General features: G+C 38.1%; 1 protein-coding gene across 1 annotated transcript in view; it reads right to left on the reverse strand.

Moving 5' to 3' along the window:
* The window catches only part of SYNE1 (spectrin repeat containing nuclear envelope protein 1), a 304,520-nt gene that overhangs the window by 231,472 nt on the left and 54,701 nt on the right, over positions 1-18,347 (reverse strand). The window contains 6 exon segments of the mRNA XM_035899865.1: positions 5,777-5,886; positions 6,025-6,221; positions 8,206-8,384; positions 10,041-10,133; positions 13,423-13,506; positions 15,994-16,089. Of these exon segments, the coding sequence (XP_035755758.1) occupies positions 5,777-5,886; positions 6,025-6,221; positions 8,206-8,384; positions 10,041-10,133; positions 13,423-13,506; positions 15,994-16,089 (759 nt within the window).

The following is an 18,347-nucleotide window of genomic DNA, read 5'->3' on the forward strand; positions in this document are numbered from 1 at the left end:
ACTTGCTCATCAGAGCACAAGAAGAAAAAGACTTTACATCAGAAATATTTTGAAGGAGAGTGCTTCCTCTGTAGTTAAATTTATACCAAGATAAAGAAATTGACAGAGCTTTTACCATTTCAAATCTTCACTAGCTTAAGCAGCAATGCACTGGGGCTGTGTAAGGCTAAGAATGTACAAGGTCCCATTAAAGCTGCCCAAACTTGCTTGAATGGATTGAGAAGGTGGGAATAATTCAGCTATCAGTATTAATCTTCACTTCAACACATTTCACTAGTTAGATATACATAATATGAGATGAGCCGTGGATCATGAGTGTGGAACCAAGGTAATTAATTGGATTAGGTCAAACTATAAACACTATGGACTGACTGCAGTGACACCTGTTACTTGTTTTATAATATATTAACTTCTGCAGTCTTTCAGCTTCACTTCTGAATGTTCATTTCAAATACTCCTCATCAGATTTCTGAACTTCTCTCAGTTAATACTAGACAATTATAAGTATCTAAATGTCCAAGATTATTTAAAAAGTATATTTTTAAAAACATCATAATTTATGCGAAAAAAGGAGCAGTGCATATCATGCAATTACACATGAATGCTCTTTCCTTCCAACACACAGTCCACATACATCACTTGCACAATCATATATACGATCTAGTATCTACTCTATAAACATAAAGACATACAAAAATATCCATCTAAAATGAGACTAGATGAGTAGAAACATTGATCTCTATTCTATTTTTTCATGTTTATATCTATACTTAAAAAAACCAAAAGCACAGTCTGAGATTTATTATAGGAGAGTTGACTTGATTTTCTATAATATTTCTGTGAAATTATTTGCCAAATTAATCATTAAGCTGTGAGGATCAGCTCATGTAAGAAGGTAGACTCAGACTCATTATGTTAATCTATTTGCTTTCTTGGGAAGATTAATCTAAGGCTAGCAAACCAATGTAGATAAAAACACCCAAAATCTAAAGTCAAGTAAGTGTGGGATAAAAACAGATAAAAAGCATGAAAGGTCCAATTCAAGCAATTCTTCTGGAGCATATTACCCTTACCTTAAATTTCATAAAAGAAATGACAAAAGTTGGGATTGCTTGAAGTTCCTAGCAATATGAAACAAATGGGAAAACAAGAAGAAGGGAAAAAAAAAAAAAAGCAAACAAAATAAAGCAAAGCAGGCAGAAAGTCCAGGGAGAACAATAAGAGCACCACACATGTAAGGATACAAGATATACTTAAAATATTATCAAGTTCACCTGTCTGTATCACACCCAGTGAAGTAGTTTTCATATTAGATCTGATTTCCAGATTACTAGTCACTGCATGATTTATTTTATCTGGAAAAAAAGTTACTTACCTTAGAGTAACTGTGATTCTTTGAGATGTGTTGACTACACAAGTTCTCACATGTGCATAGCTGGTCCATGCATGAGATACTAGATCCCTTTTAATTCCGGAATTGCACAGGCAAATAGCTGTTCCCTCTGACCACAAATAAAGGATAAGCTTCAATGATCACTCCACTTCTTCCAGTGCAAATCCCTTATAAACTGAGCGTTGAATCAGGAGGGAAGATGAATAGGAACTTGTGTGGACAACACATCTTGAGGAAACACAGTGGCAGCTGAGTTGGCTAAGGGCAGGGGGGAGAGGGTTAGAAATCCTCAACCGCCCACCCCCAGTCAAAAACCACCCAGACACACTCCACTCTGACTAACTAAATGTCTTCTAACTAAATATAGGCACCTGCAGCTGAGATAGTCACTCTTTCAGTTCTTTTTGACAGATAGAAAAAAATATTTGCATCTAGCATCTACTGCCCGACTCATCCAATTCTACAGCAGGCACTTAACACGGGTCAAATAGAATACAGCCTAAAAGTGCTTAATTTTGGGAAAAAAAAAAAGAAATAAAGAATAACCTAGGAATTTAAGGGATGAGTCTTGCAAGGTTATCTCTCCCAAGTACCTGGATTCTACCATTCTGTGATACATATTTCCTTATAGTAGACTTCAGGGGGAAGACAGAAAGGCTAAGAATAGGGGGATTACACCAGTCACAAAAATACAAAGCATGTCTGGATTTCTTTTTAATCAACTGCCAAAAACATTTTATCTATCATTACCTAAGGGAAGGAGTGATCTGAGGCAGTTTTAACTCTGCTGAAATTCTATACAACACAAACTTCTAGACAGTTTATTTAGGACACCATCTTAAGAAAGATGCCATCTGGAAGTGTCTATCCCTCAGTGTTACTGTTTACAAGTGGAGTGTAGGTACCTAGCTTTTAGATTCTTAAAGATGGATGAATCTTGTCCTAAGCTAACCAAACAATGCAAAATTCCTAAGAAAAGTTTTATGATGGACATGGATACCCCAGGTCAGTAAGAGGGAAGAAAGAGGGAATAGATACCATTCTACCTTGCACTATTAGCTCTGGTGATCACAAGGGCATCCAATTCACTTATCACATCCAAATCCATTCTTGTGTGATGCCATTTACAAAAGAGCATTCCTCTTGCATTGCAAGAAGACCTCTGTTGTCACTGTTTCACTAAAAGAAATTCTTAAATATATCAACTATGCTTTTAAATATCATCACAGAATCGCAAAAATCACAGAGTGGTTGAGGTTGAAAGGGACTTCTGCATGTCATTTGGTCCAACCTCCCTGCTCAGGCAGGGACATCTACAGCCCGTTGCCCAGGACCACGTCCAGACAACTTTTGAATACCTCCAGTGATGGAAATATCTGTCTGGGCAACTTGTCCTAGTGCTCAGTCACCCTCACAGTGAAAAAGCATTTCCTGATGTTCAGAGGGAACCGCCTGTGTTTGAGGTTGTGCCCATTGCCTTCGGTCCTGTTACTGGGCACCACTGAGAAGAGCCTGACTCTGTCCTCTTTGCACTCTCCCTTCAGGTATTTATACATGTTGCTAAGACTCCCCTCAGCCTTCTCTTCTCCAGGCTGAACAGCCCCAGGTCTCTCAGTCTCTTCTCATAGGAGAGGTGCTCCAGTCCCTTCACCATCCTTGTGGCCCTTTATTGGACTCTGTCCAATATGTCCAGGTCTCTTGTACCAAGGAGCCCAGAGCTGTACACAGTGCTCCAAGTGTGTCCTCACCAGCTGGCAACCTCCCTTGACTTGCTGGCAACACTAGCACTTTGGATCTGCTGTTGTGACAGCCTTATTTAACCTGGTGATTTAAATGATCCTTTGCCTCATTTTCACCAATCCAAATGCAATTATGAATTTGGGCTAGAAAGATGCGAAAGCACTGGATGAAAAAACATCCATAAGATATTTGATTACAAAACATTTGAATGAGTTTTGTGGTTTTTTCAATTTTCCCTTCAAATACTGTAGAAATATGGAATGCAATACTTACGTCTGTAGATTTTTAAACTGAATTGTTGGATTTTCAGCACTAGAATCTCTCCATAAGTCTCATGCAACACAAATGACACTCTTATTTTGCCAAGGATTATCTAGATATCTTGTTTCATCTAGATATCCCACAGTCAACAAGATCAACTGCATTAACCCCTGGCTTCTTTCCCCTTCCCCTCCAGAACTGTGTAAACTAATGTCCTAACATTTGTTGGAATTTGTGTATGATAGTCTGCCAAAACTATCATTATTATTTTCTTGAGAACAGATCAAATATATTAAAATGCAAGTTCTGAGTATGAGAGATTTGATTATCTATTGACAAATTCACCCAAGTAAAACAGCTGAGTGTAAAATAAGCTTCTCTTTGTGATATCTGACAGAAATACAAAACTTTATAGTAAGAAAATACCAAAGTGTGCAAAAGTTTAGCCATTAGAGAGCTTATATCTACCCAGTCCCAAACAGATGAAAGCATTGTGCTTTTTTTTCTATGTATTTCACTGCTTTGGGGCCAGTGACTACTTGGGTCCTGGACTTTTTGTGCATTGCTTATTGGCCTGGATATATCCAGTTCTCTTTCCCATCAACCTATCATGCCATGTGGTCACCATTTTGAAACATGACCAGAAACGAATTGGAAGTTATGGTGGACAGGACTACCGAGCAAGGTATAGAGTGGACACAGGTGCCTGATAGGGATGACAATTTCTCCAGAGATGAATTAGCAGAATTTGTGTCAGAAAAAAATGTGGGCCCCATCACTATTCTTGACTGGATACTCCACTGGGAAAGTGGAGTTTGTCTCAAACTGCCAGGCTCTCTATCAGGGATGTCAGAAGGAATATAGATCTTCCTCAAGGAAACAAAGAATTATGACTTTAGAAATCTAGTGCAATGTCTAACTCTTACTTCTCAAACTCTGGGAGTTAGTCATTTCTGTAGTGTGACACGCAGGGGACCAGCGGTTCTACCAAAATTCACCTGGATTGCTACTAGACTATCTTAGTGACATCTAAGAAGAAGAAGTGGCCTTGAGCTAAGCTTGTCAAACTGATGAATTTGTGTTGTTTCACTTCCTAGTAACTGGCAATTCAGGAGGCAACTCAGTAGTTTCCCTGAACACAGGCTCATGTGCCATCATCTCTGTGGGTATAGCCAGAGACAGGCAGAGAGTAGAATAGCCCAGCCCTACATTCTCCTGCATCATTTCTGCATAAAGCTCAGGAGAAGGTAGTGAGGCTGTTCCTCAAAATCCAACCTCAGCACAGGCAGCAGACCTGGCTGAGTCTGTTGGCAGCAGAAACTGCATTGTGTGCCATGATATGGAGATGACAGGACTGCTTTAGCCTGCCACAGGCCACAGCATGAGGCTTCAGTGCTCACTCCCTCTGCTTAAGCAGCCCCATTACTCAGTGGGATGCTGTGGCATCAGCACATGTATGTCCTCAGGCCAATGTTGCAGCAAGGAAAATGAAAAATTCCAGTGCTCAGGCACTGGAATCAGACAGCAAAGCTACAGCTGCTGTAGCCACAGAGCCATAAGGAATTAGATTCACTCCTTTGAAAGCTCTTCTGTAGCTCTGTAGGGAATGCAAAGAAACACAAAAAAAAGTGCTTCCTCTTTCTATCTTGCTGGGGCTGGGCAGATTGTCTCAGCAGTGTTTCCCGTGTTTGCCATGAAGAAAGCAAATGATCAGGATTAGGAAGTGAGTCACGATCACTTGGCATCACTGAGTATAGCCATTCTAGTGCAAAGCCAATGCACTAGAACATACATGAAACACAAACCAAGAAAAACACATCACTGAAAACAATTCCTTAGAGCAAGTAGTCAAACATCATTGTGCAATAGAAAGAAACCTGTGTCAAAATTGTCAAAACTGCCTCCTGAGCCTAAAAGCCCAAAGACTACACCTAAGCAATCTCTTGGAATATTCTTGCTTGTATCCAGAAACCCAATGTGATACAGAAGTAAAATCCAGTGAAACAGAAGTGATGCATTGCTTCAGGTAACAAATTATTGCAATCTCATTGGTATTATGCTTGAAAATCTCTTGGGGAACTTCAGGATCCATTGGTTTGCTACTACCTACAATAACTGTTCATGTTCTTTTTGGTTCCTACTGCTGAAAATAGGAAAATCTCTGCAGGATCACCATTCTATCTTCTCCCTCTACTAGTAAACATCTGCAAGACTAGTTCCTTTATGCTCAGCTAATCTTTTCTAGTTTTCTTATTGTACTTACTTTTCACTTGAACTGCTCATCAAAAGGAAACATAATAAACTGTAAGAGAGCTATAAAATGTATTTATAAAGCCCCCCGCATGATAAACTGATTTGTATAGTTATGCAAGAGAAACTTACATCATTGTCCTGCACATCAGTCCCTGTATGATGAGGATCAGGATAGTACTTCAAAAACTGGGCTACATAGGTCATGACAGACTTTTCATCTGGCTTATCAACATCCACATCTAGACAAGTATAGAACACAGTAAATTAATTTTTAGCTGAATGGCACCAAATGCTGCTTAAATGTCTAAACACTGTGAAACAGCACACCTGATTTAACCCATGCTAGTTCAAACTTTTTTCAACTATGCATTAGCTACCTTCTGCATCAAGGAGCCTTGGAATTCCTAGTTCTGCTTCTGCGAGTGTGAACGCTGCTTCCAGGTTTTCTCTGTTTGACCTTCCCCTCACTTTCTCCATGTCCACTAAATCTGGGCGGATAGCATGAATAACAGAATGAAATGCAACACCACTTCTCCAGCTTTGTCCAAAGTCTTTGATTTCAATTCCAACTTGCCTAAAGAATATGAAAGGAAAAAAAAAAAGTGACATGCAACAACATTAGGACTAGATGAAACAGGGGAGGAGTCAGGATGCTCCACCCAGTGGCTACCCATCATTAAACCTAAACCACCTGTTGTTCCTGCAATGCTACTCAGGTCAGCTACAGCTCCATCCATCCACTGCATAAATTCACCTCTGCCTATGAAGAACCAAGAGTTTTTTGTCATATGCATACTGTATTTGTCTCCATTGGGCTTACTAGTGGCAATCAGCCAATGGTATTTTGAACAAATGAAGTGCACCAAGGTTTTCAAGCTTCTTGTATGACATACAGAGAGTCTGTGGATGTATGCAGCTCCATTCCCTATTTTCTCCCTCACTATAAAGCACTTCATATCTCCCTCCATTATTAACTACTGCAGTTCAGTTAGGAACATCAGTGTCATATCAAAAAAAAAAAAAAGACTACATGAATCTGTTATCTATTAAAAATAAAGCATGAATAGTGATGTCACTGTTCTTCAGGTGAAAATGTAACACACAAATTTCTTTATACTCTTACCAAAAGCATGAGTGATACTATAATTTCATATACCTAAAACAATTACACGTCCACTAAAAACAAAATGATCAAGAAATAGCAATCTACAATGAGACAGTAATCAGAGCTGAATCACACTTCTGATTGCTTCTTTTAAATGTAATTCTGAAAGTTATGGTGACCCATGGACTGCAAGGCTGTTTTTTACTTTCAGTATGCTAACTTCCTTTGAGGACACACATAGACACCGAGGTAGTCTTGCCAGTGGGAGGTTCATAGCAACAGTAACTCTGAATAAAGGCTTCATTCAAAGTTCACTGTGACCAGTGAAACACTTTCACTGACTTTAATGGGCTAGGCAAAGTGTACCATCCTTCCTCTAGGCTTCTTTCAACACATTTCACCTACTCTTCCCCATAATGTTGACAGTTTCATTTATGAACCTCTTTGTTTGTATTTTTGCTTGTTCATATGTCTGAAAATCACAGCTGACCACTTTCAGTTGCCTGTGTCTTACTGACAACAGTGCAATAGGAAGAATGCCAAATTAGACTGTATCACACTATAAATTACTGTATTTTACCTATTTATTGGAGAACTGGAAAAAGTCTGTATCTTTACAATTATATTTCTTTTCTCTGAGATATCATTCCATAACTGGCCATTTCCCCTCCACATTTTGCACATGATTGATCTCTTCAAATAGCAGTGATTCTTTAATTTGAACAAATAGATCCATTTTATTCTTTCACATCTTTGATTTTTATTTTCTTATTGTGGAAGCCATCAAAATACTGTTGTATCTTTGATCTAATTTATGCTTTTTTTTTTTTAATCAGTTTTTGGAAACAGAACCAAGGTGGGATAATTATACTAAATAAAGGAGAAAATTCTTAAGTTAACAAGAGATAGGAAGAAATAACTCCAAAATAACTCCAAAATAACTTGGATTAAAAAGAATGAAAATTCAGGGCAACTTTTGTAGTAATATGTCCCTTGTGTCACAAAACTGCAGAAGGATATTCATTATTTTTCATCACCTCCCTTCAAAAGCAAGTGCCAGAATTTAATGCTCCTACTAGCTCTGTCACTGAGGAATGCTAAGTCAGTGTGGGACTTGCATTGTCACATCGAATGTTTTGGCAGCAGGACTAATACATTGTCATTCAGACATCTAATTCCCCTTTCAGTTCCTCATTCTGTCAAAGATAATCCCATTCATTATTCAGAAACTAAAAAATATGATTGCTTCTAAAATTAACGCAAAACACTATTTATTACTTGCTTGTTATACGGTGGTAACATTTAGCAGCCTCAGTTGCCAAAAAGAATACGATCACAAGGAGCTTCTGTATACATACAGAGCAAAAGGACAATTCCTGACTGAAAGAGTTTAGAATCTGAAGAAAAAATTTGCACTTCAGTTATAAATTCAGCTCATTTGTAGGTTACTTACTTTGCTGCTGTGTACTGTATCCATTTTAACAAAGCCTTCCTGGCACTTCCTTGGACCTTGGTTACCACCTTCCGTTTGCTTGGAGGACTTGCAGTTTCTGAACTGACAACACTCTCCACAGAAGAAGCACTGCTAGACAATGACTGCAGCTGTGGGAGGTTGCTGGTAAGCTCTTCAATCTGTGGGGAAAAACATTAATGGACTATTTGTAGATAATCTTCTTAATTCTCTCCAATTGCTTAAATAAATTCCTTATACAACTGACAAAGTTGGGCAGAAGCTATGATCCACATGCTGTGTTTTATTTAACTGTACATTAAAGTAGCTTCAAAAATGTTAATGTATGTGCCCAGATGATGGTCTTAATTTCAGAAGTACAAAACATCTAGCAATCATTGACTTTCTTGACACCCTACAGCTAGACAATATACAAGTGTGTCATGTTATCTATTATGATGAATTACCATTGAAATAGGTGACAATGGCTTACAGTTAGCTTGAATTCAAATTATAAAACAACCCACTAATTTCAGAGGAGGCTCATTCAATTAAAGAATGGAAGTGACCCGAATGATCTCATCTGGATAGTTCTTTATTTACCATTGTACTGTTTTGGCACAAATTCAATTGTGGCTTTGCTTAGAGATACCTTGTGAAGGAACAGGGAATGCACTGCAGGCCAATCCCATTAGTAGTGCTTGCTGAGGGTGTACAAGTTATTTGCCTTCCATCAAATGAAAATCACTAACTTGACTTTTTTAAGAAGATTAAGTTGACTAACAATTTGGTTCTTTAATATGAAAAAGTTATATCCAGACGACGCTGCAAGATTGTCTATGCTGTCTACTTAAAAACCAAAGTTTTGTCACATCACAGAATGAGTCTGCTATAATGAGAACCACAGCTCTCGGGCATTTCTGCTTTCATTCATGTTAAAATGATGTATCTACTTGTGACAACTAAAGAAAAGCTCAAAAAATGACCCAAATAAAACTGATGCAGAGAACTAGAGTTTCAGTAACTCTGAGAAGCATAATTTTCCTCATTCATCTCTATTAGAATAAAAATGTTGATATCATTCTGGCTAACTTTTCTTTTGAGAAGGAGATCTGAACTATTGAGGTGTTGCACTGGATGGTGCTTAGGAGAACAGCATCCCTGAGACATAAAAGCTGCATCACAACAGAGCCAAAGCCAAAGAACTCCATAAAGCAGAGCAACAAAATCAGTTGTTTTTTTAGTTGTTGAGCAGTGACTCATTTGTTAACTCATATGGACAGGATTTAGAAAATCATCTTTCCCTCCCACTTAACTTCATCAGAATGCAAATGACTTCTCCTCTACAGATTCAACCTCCTCTCAAGCTACGCCATTCACAGCTACATTTTATCCTTGCAAGTATCTGCATCTCCCACTGAAATCAGCACGTTTACATGTATTGTTTGAAAATAGTTACTGTCTGACATTAAATGCACTGGAATTAGACACACAGCACAAGCACCACTGGTGGTGTTAAAGGTACTTGTACCAAGAATCCACAATTCTATAATTTTCTTCTATTGCTCTGTTGTATTCTTCAGAGAAAGTGGAAGAATATGTTCCAGTGACGAGGGAACTCCATTCTAGGCCTAGATCAACCTATTCCAAAGACAAGTACCTAATTTTAACCAATGTAAAGCAAAGCATCAACTGTTGCTTTATTCAGGATCAGATCCTCAGCTAAGTATGAAGTGACTTGGCTATAGTGAAAAACTGGAACTTCACCAGTTCATTTGAAATGATGACCTGAACCATTATTTGAGCAAGCTACACTAAAGTATAAAAAAATGGAGTACCTGAAAATATAAAATTATGGTCCACACCAAGCCAAGCACAATAGAAGGCCTGCCATCAGCAATATCAGTTGAGTTTATGTTGACAAGCTTAATCTATATAGGAAAGAAAACATGTGTTGTTACCACACACAAGGAATGATAACAATTATTAAATTAATTTCAAATAGTTTTTATATTTTAATGCATTTTTGCAATCAAATAACAAGTTTCTTAATTAAAAAAAATCATTGAATGGTGGAATTTCACTTTTTAGACAAGTATAGCTATAGGCAATGAAAGATTTTTGAGACCATTGCATGCTATAATTTGTAGAAAAAATATTTCACTTCAAGCAGAAAGAACAATAAAAATTACAAAGATCCATTGTACAAACCGGAGATCCTCTGTATATGGACTAGCATGAAAAGCAAAGGGAAAAGAAAGAAACAAAACCAAGTTTAATTACTAGGTAAATGCATCAATTTAATTTTATAATGCAAAGAATAACATTTTTGGCACATATTACAACACAATTAATAAGGGAAGCAAATTAAATACTCTGTAACAGATTTTTAATTATGTAGGGGTTCCTTGTTGTAGTTCTAATAGATTTGGAATGGAAAGAGAAAAGTGAGTTTAAGAATAAAAAAGAAAAGGAAAAAGGGGGGGGAAAGCATAAAAGAAAGATAAGAGAAAAAAGAATGCCACAGTTCTCCAGTAGAGAGCTTTTTATTGTAGAGGATATTACCACTTCTGAAGAAGGCTCCCTTGCAAGACAAACCTGACTACAGTTCTTTTAAAATAAGAGTCAGAAAAAATCAGAGTTGTCCGAGCTCACATGAAGTTTTTCAACAGAAACAGGAACACAGTCCATCACTTTTAACTCCCAAGTGCTAATCTATAGTCTGAATAAAGTATTAGCCTAAAATAAGCTCACAAGATAAAAGGCAGTAAAGGAGGGGATAAGGAGTATATCATAAAGAAACTTACAGGTAAATAATGAAAGAGTCGGAAAAAATCAGAGTTGTCCAAGCTCACATGAAGTTTTTCAACAGAAACAGGAACACAGTCCATCACTTTTAACTCCCAAGTGCTAATCTATAGTCTGAATAAAGTATTAGCCTAAAATAAGCTCACAAGATAAAAGGCAGTAAAGGAGGGGATAAGGAGTATATCATAAAGAAACTTACAGGTAAATAATGCTCAAGAAAATGGAATAAAATGGGTAGTATTGGAAAACTGGCAAATACGTTAATACTTATTTCCTCAGCAAAGCTAATCAATCCTGATGTAAATATGAAGGACTGCAAAAGTGTTCATGCACTGCAAGCTTGTTCATGGACAAAGGTTATGGAAAAACCTTGGAGAATAGACTAAAGAAAAGCAGGAGAATGACTCATTTGTCTCCCCAAAACAGAGAAAAGTGTGCAGTTCTCTGAATAAGCAGCTGGAAACCCGCTAAATAATGTCAAGCGCAAACAAAAAATTATTGTTCAGGGCTGTGAAGCTCTTTTCAGAATTAAAAATCCACAGGCTTCGTGGGAAGAGGCAGAGGAGAAATCCCCACAGGTTATATTTCCAATCCTCTCCACCAAAAAATATGACAAAACTCTCTGAAAATTGACATTACTTGCTTCTCTGCTGGTCAATCAGGAAAATTTTCTACTACCTACCTAAAGAAAAATGTACCGAGTCTCATTTTCTCAGCTGGACTAATTCCCACAAAAGTTCTTATTTTTCTAAAAGCGAGGTTTTTCTTATATAGATTACAAATCAAAAGATTTACAGGGACTCAGCTAAAGCTTCTGATTAGGCTACTGTTCACAGAAGCATAGCCTACCTAGTCTAGTTATTGTGCTTTGTCTTATACTCCATTAAAATGAATCTAAAACTACAAAATAAACTTTTTAGAACCACCAAAAAACCAGTTTGGTCCAGAGTGATATCTGTTAATTGCCAGCTGCATTTTGCAGTATAACAGGAGTATTTGCAGAAGTCTGGAGAGTGAAAATAGGAAGTTGATTAAACGTGTAATAAACTTAACTTATGGGAGAGCCCAAGGAAGGAGGACACCCTGCTGGCACTCCCCAAAGTGCTGTGCACAGCCACCCATCTCCTTTCGCCCACCTCTGAGAGCAGGGACTGTACTCAGCTTCTGAAGAGGCATTTGTTGTCTGAACAGCATCCCCACCTCTTCTGGGAGAAAAAGAGTGACAGCCTGGATAGATATATCCTTCAGGCTGGATTCAACCTAGAGACCACCTGCTAATGCATGCCAATCTACCTGACACACCGGGTATTTCCAACTTCCTCTAAAAGAAAATCTGTCTTTGTACCTAAGCATCCCCTCTCAGCCTGCATATGATATCATTTGTATTAACAAACTGTACTACATAAACTAGTGAAATCATGAGCTAAAGCTGAATTTTGCTTTGGGAAAAGAATTGTATTTCCTTTAGCTATATATTTTTCAATTAAAAAGAAGTTCTCTTACAGATTTTTTTTCTACAGGCATCTGCTAAGATTGTTTCCCATGTCAGAGAAATACAATTAGGTCAAGATGCTACAGGGTTAAAGAGAAGGAAAGAATGCCAAAACCCAACAGCTCCTGGTTGCACTGTGGTACAGCATTGTGGAGACATAAAATTCATCAGGTGTTACGGCACTGAGAAAAATTGAACTAAAATGCAGAAATTCGAAGAACAAAAGATTTGTAATCTAAAGAAACAGATACAAGTCATTACAATATAGAGACAAAAGTAAAGAAAAAACGTCAAAGTAGATTGCTTATATTTGATATTCATACCTAGATCACACTGAGCCTTTAGGCTTTCTGTCTTTTGTTAAATTTATAAAATATATGGTTTAATTTCTAAAATGGCCACAGCACTGAATTTACCAGAATCAGTCCAGGAATTAGTCTGAAGTCCTGTCAAGCTAATAAACGGTCACGCTGTTCTAAATTTTCATGTCTATACTTTCAGGGAGTAGACTTTTGCATGTACAACCCAGCAAAGTTCATAAAACTATGCTTTTCATTATAAAATAATGTCTCTACTGAACTGAAGACCATTGTTCATTGCTCAGAACAGCAACAGGAAAGTAGGGAACATGAGGACCTGAAGAGCATATTAAAAAAAGAAAAAAAAATGGAAGGAGATCATCCAAAGTGATTCTAACTGAAAGGAAAAAAAAAAAGTTTTACCCTATACATTGTTACATATCAGTGTTGGAACTTGACATTTTTACTTTGCAGCAACTTTTAGGCACTGTATAGAAACTGAAGACTGCACACATAGGTCCAGTTTTGGAGAATAAGAACTGGGAGGTGGATACAAATCATACATTTAAGAAAAGAAAAAAAAAATGAGGAAAAAACAAGACTAAGTGCTATCAAACCTACCCGTCTTCCTTCTAGAAACTTAAGAGCTGTGCCAATGTTGGCAACCCAGTGAATTCTCTTCAGTTGACGTCCCTGCTCACAAGGCTTAAAGAGAAAGAACAGCATAAACGCCAATTAAATTTATGCCACTTTGCTGCAAAAAATGAAGTTCCAGGTCATTACAAATGCCTATGTACATAATTTAGTCTAGTTTACATGTTAAAATGTTCCTTAGAACAGTCAAATTCTATTTTTGCATATGCTAACAGGGAGGACCAACAGGTATAGGGGACATAACTGTGACAGTTCTAGTACAAAAGAGTTATAGGATGTCTTAATAACCTCAGGATGCGAGCTGTCGGCTTCAGCCCATAAACTTCATCAAATCAGAGAACCGTTTTGCTTACGTAAGATAAACTGCTTCTCTTTTTATACACACACACATATATATATATTTGAGAAAAGGCGACATTTCTCTCAGTAAAATATTTTTGCTTGCACAGGAGAAGTCAAGGTCATTGTTATTTTAAAAAAAAAAAATCAGTCTGCGGTGAAGACTTCTACCTAGAGGATTTTTATCCATTCTCTCTAATACCTCGCTAGTAATAAAAACCCCACCTATCACAAACCCTCATTGAACTATGAATTTTGCTGAACTTCAGACATGCAGGCTAAAAAAAGACAGAGTTCTTTGAATTAAATCAAGAACACATCCTAGGCTTCTAATACGCTACAGTGGAATTAAATTCCCCACTGAATCTTATATTGTAATGCAAATATACTGCTACTATCATTTAAATTCATGCTCATAAATTTCCAAATGGATTTAAGGCCTGCTATAGATTCCAAAATTCCTTTTGCAGTTACAACAGACTACCATATTCTGCTATACAAGACCTTTTAATCAACCAGACATTATTCTGATTCTGTCATATCTCCTCTCTTTCACTAATTAATGTAGGCAGGATACAATCCAATGAAGTTGCTGTAACAGGTGCTGTCATTAAAATTCTTTTCCTGTTTTACTACTTCTGTTTTGCCACAAGAGGGAGACTTTCTGTCTTAGACGAACAGAAACAGAAATGGGTATATTTCAACAGAGCAGAAACAAACTTGAAGGTATAGCTTTTTTCCCATCTGACAGTAAAATCAGTTTTGCAGTCTGAACTACCACCTAATTTGCAGTATCACCTGCAATCAAAACAGAGGTGAAATATGAAAAAGGCAGAAGTGTGTGTCCTGGATTCGGCTGGGATAGAGTTAATTTTCTTCATAGAAGCTAGCATAGTGCTGTGGTTTGGATTTAGTACTACAAGAATGTTGATAACACACTGATGTTTTTAGTTGTTGCTAAGTAGTGCTTAGACTACTCAAGGACTTTTTGAGCTTCTCCTGCTCGGCCAGGTGCATAACAAGCTGGGAGGGAGCACAGCTAGGACAGCTAACCCAAACTGACCAAAGGGCTATTCCATACCATAGAACGTCATGCTCGGGGGGGGGGTTAGTTGGTCAGTCGGTTGCGGGGAGAGCGATCGCTGCTCGGGGACTGATCACAGCTTGGAGCGGGCTGGGCATCGGTCAGTGGGTGGTGAGCAAATCACAGCTTGGGGCGGGCTGGGCATCGGTCAGTGGGTGGTGAGCAATTGCATTGTGCATCATTCGTTTTGCATATTCTGTATATTCTGTTACCATTTGCATTATTACTATTATTATTATTTTCCCTTATTAAACTGTCTTTATCTCAGCCCACAGCTCTAACCTTTTTTTTTTCCTTCCCGATTCTCTCCCCCATCCCACTGAAGGAGGGGGGAGTGAGTGAGCGGCTGCGTGGTGCTTAGTTGCCAGCCGGGTTAAACCACGACAGTGTGGCACTTGCAAATTGCCTATTTGTGAAGGAACAAGTAACGTCTGAACCCTAGAGCAAGCAGAATGACAGACTGTGGCCCTACTCTTTTAGATGCTGCCACCCGATCTGCGAGCTGGTTTGGAAAAAGTGAGAGCCCTTGGCCTAAAACCCTTTCATTTTTCTCCCACGTCACATACACAAAACTATCCTGGCTCCCAAGAGACAGCCTATTTGCCATGTATGCACCGTGGCCTCTGTACACAACTTGGCTATGAAAAAGCCATTTGGCACCAGTTAAGGTTTTTTACAGTAGCAGAGCAGCTGTCAAGGTAAATGGATATAAAACCCCATGAAATTTGAGGGGGTCACAATTTTTTTTCAGAGAGAAAGCCCTAAACTGACTAAGAAAAAACTGTCATTATTTCTTCAAGATGTATAGAAGCAGCTTGCAGTTTAGACCGTGTTTGTGTCATAGGAGTACTACCCAGATGAACTGCAAAGACTAATACAAATAAGCAATTTTTATGAACTAGTAAGACAAAATTAATAGAAAATGCCTAAAATCAAGTGTCAGTATATAATAAACTTTATTTTGTTTTGTAACCAGAGAGCCCATTCTGTGAATAAACTTATTTTGCCATGTAGCAGTCAAGTATCTTGCAGTATTCAAATACAGAAGCATCTTAGAAAATTATATCCTAGAGAAATCATGCAGCTATCACAGAAGGAAGGAAGGAAACTCTTACCAGCTTCTGCCCAGAAAGAACCTCCAAAAGGGCAATTAGCATTACGCCATCCTTGATATCTTCAAACAGATCATTCACCAGCAAGGGAGGATTGCGCTGAAAAGAGAGAAGACTTCAGATATTATAAAGGCTCACCAGCATTACATCCCATCTCCCTTCCCCTCAGACAGAAGCACAAAGAGTGGCTGGTCCCCTTCTTTACATTTTTTAATATTTAATATTAATGTATCATGTAACCATGCTTTGCCACCATGTTGTTTAACTACTTAACACTTCTGGTGCAGGACTGTAACACTAGATGCTTTCTGCCACTAATGATACAATGGGAAAACCTTCTGCTCCCTAAAACAAGCAAAGAAACAGCAGCTACTGCCTATGTGTCTATAAAATACACACAACCCATGGATGTACTGTTACTGTCACATTTCAACCTATCAGCATATTTTGCCTCGTGTGAAGTACGTCACAGAAATTCCACTCTCTCAGTCTGAAAAATACAAGGAGCTGTGTGAAGGAAAAATCCCTACAGCGGTGTGGCTGGTTGAGCAATGCTGCTACTTCCTCACAGCTGACGGTTGTTACACCGAGTTACTGTATTTTCTCTCCTCTCCCCCAGGCCTTGCAGAATTCCACAGTGCTGTTAGCACTGTGTCAGCTTCTACTTAAAGTCCATAACATATGTCTTTACATCGGCAAACACAACAATGATAATACTGAAAAATCTGCAAACAGATGATGTTCGAGGAATTTTGACTAGCAAAGTGACATCATTAAACTCTGCCTTCTTAAATACATCCCAGTTTGTGGAACTATGGCTCTCAGCCGGTCAGTACTTTAATGATCACAAAATATCTCTTAGAAACAAAAAGGTTAAAATTGGTACAGCTGAAATAAATGAAATAGACACTCTCTAGCTTTCATGAGCTTGTCAGCATTCACATATTACTAATATTTACACCTGCTAATTCACTAAAATGGCGATCAGACTACAAAATTCTCGAAATTAGTTTAGGTTTAATAATTTACTTCTGGGGTAATTCTGAAAAAAGATGAATGTACAACAACTTGATCTATTACTTCTGTTCTGTACAAAAATGGATTTGAAGAGATGAACCTAACAAATTAAACACTTCTCTTTAAAAGGTAGAAATACTGTAACAAATCAAGAGAAAGCAAAGGTTTCTGGCTCCCAAAATCAAAACACCTTGTTTTTGTTGTTCAGCTTGGATGAACTAATATTTCAAAGAGACGTAGTTTTGTCATAAAGTGGAAGAATAACTCCTTTGCTGAAAGCAGACTTCATGTGAGATTTGATGTGCTCTAATAGCCACAATAGAAGAGTCTATTTTTTCATGTTTATAACAAAGCAATATTACAACTCATTATGAGGGTATATTTAATCATAGTTCTTTTTTATTTCCTAGTAATGCAATGGATAATGGATCATGTTCATTCTTAATATAACACCAAAGAAATCAATGGAGCAAACAGGTCACTGGAGATTAATTTGTCCCAGTCTTGCATCACAGGCAGTTGACAGAAATGCAATTAATTTTCCTCACCTTCTATGTTATCATTTCCTGTTTGAAGTTTGGAGCAGCTTTGGTTTTATCAGTATTACTGTATGATATAATACAGAGGAATTTTGTGCTAAAATAATTCAGCAATAAAGACAAGAGGATTACAGCAGCTGACCTTCTAATCCAACAGGAGGTGAAGGCCTAAAAAATCTCACCACCTATCTAAACGCCCCAGTAGTGAGGTTTGCCTCTTGAAGCTCACTGTACAGTAGTGAAGCAGACAGGTTTTTATAGACGGCGATGTAGGATACATTTAAATTTCAGGGTAAGTGAGATTTACAGCGGCCCACAAGCCTGGTGCCCATAACGTGCCTGTCAGACAACCTGTTTAAGCGCAACACAGCTCCCTTCCAGCTTGAGAGGTTTGGTACCCTTACTCTCAAATCAGTGTACAGGCCAGAATTTGCCTCATCCCAGCATGAAGTCAAAAGTCATCTGGCATCCATATGCAAACCAAGTCTGGGAAGCACCTCTGGTTTCCACAGTACATAGCTTCACACTGTAGATATAACCTCTGATCGCCATGTCAAGCTCTTGCTCTGAACCACCCTTCACTGGGTTGCTCCTCGCTGACATTAGTTACAAAACCTAGATTTGCACCCTAACTGCGGCATGGTACTAAGGCAGTAAAAGTATCCCTGAGACATCACCCAGGTAAATTAACATCTACAGTACTTTCAACATGAATCGAATATTGGTTTGGGGAAAACTAGGGGAAGCATTAAATGAGATGAGAAGCAAACAAAGAAACCATCAAATGACTTACACCAAAGT

The sequence above is a fragment of the Egretta garzetta genome, unplaced genomic scaffold, assembly GCF_000687185.1.
Source record: "Egretta garzetta isolate BGI_Z169 unplaced genomic scaffold, ASM68718v1 scaffold397, whole genome shotgun sequence".
In the NCBI taxonomy this organism is placed as follows: Eukaryota; Metazoa; Chordata; class Aves; order Pelecaniformes; family Ardeidae; genus Egretta; species Egretta garzetta.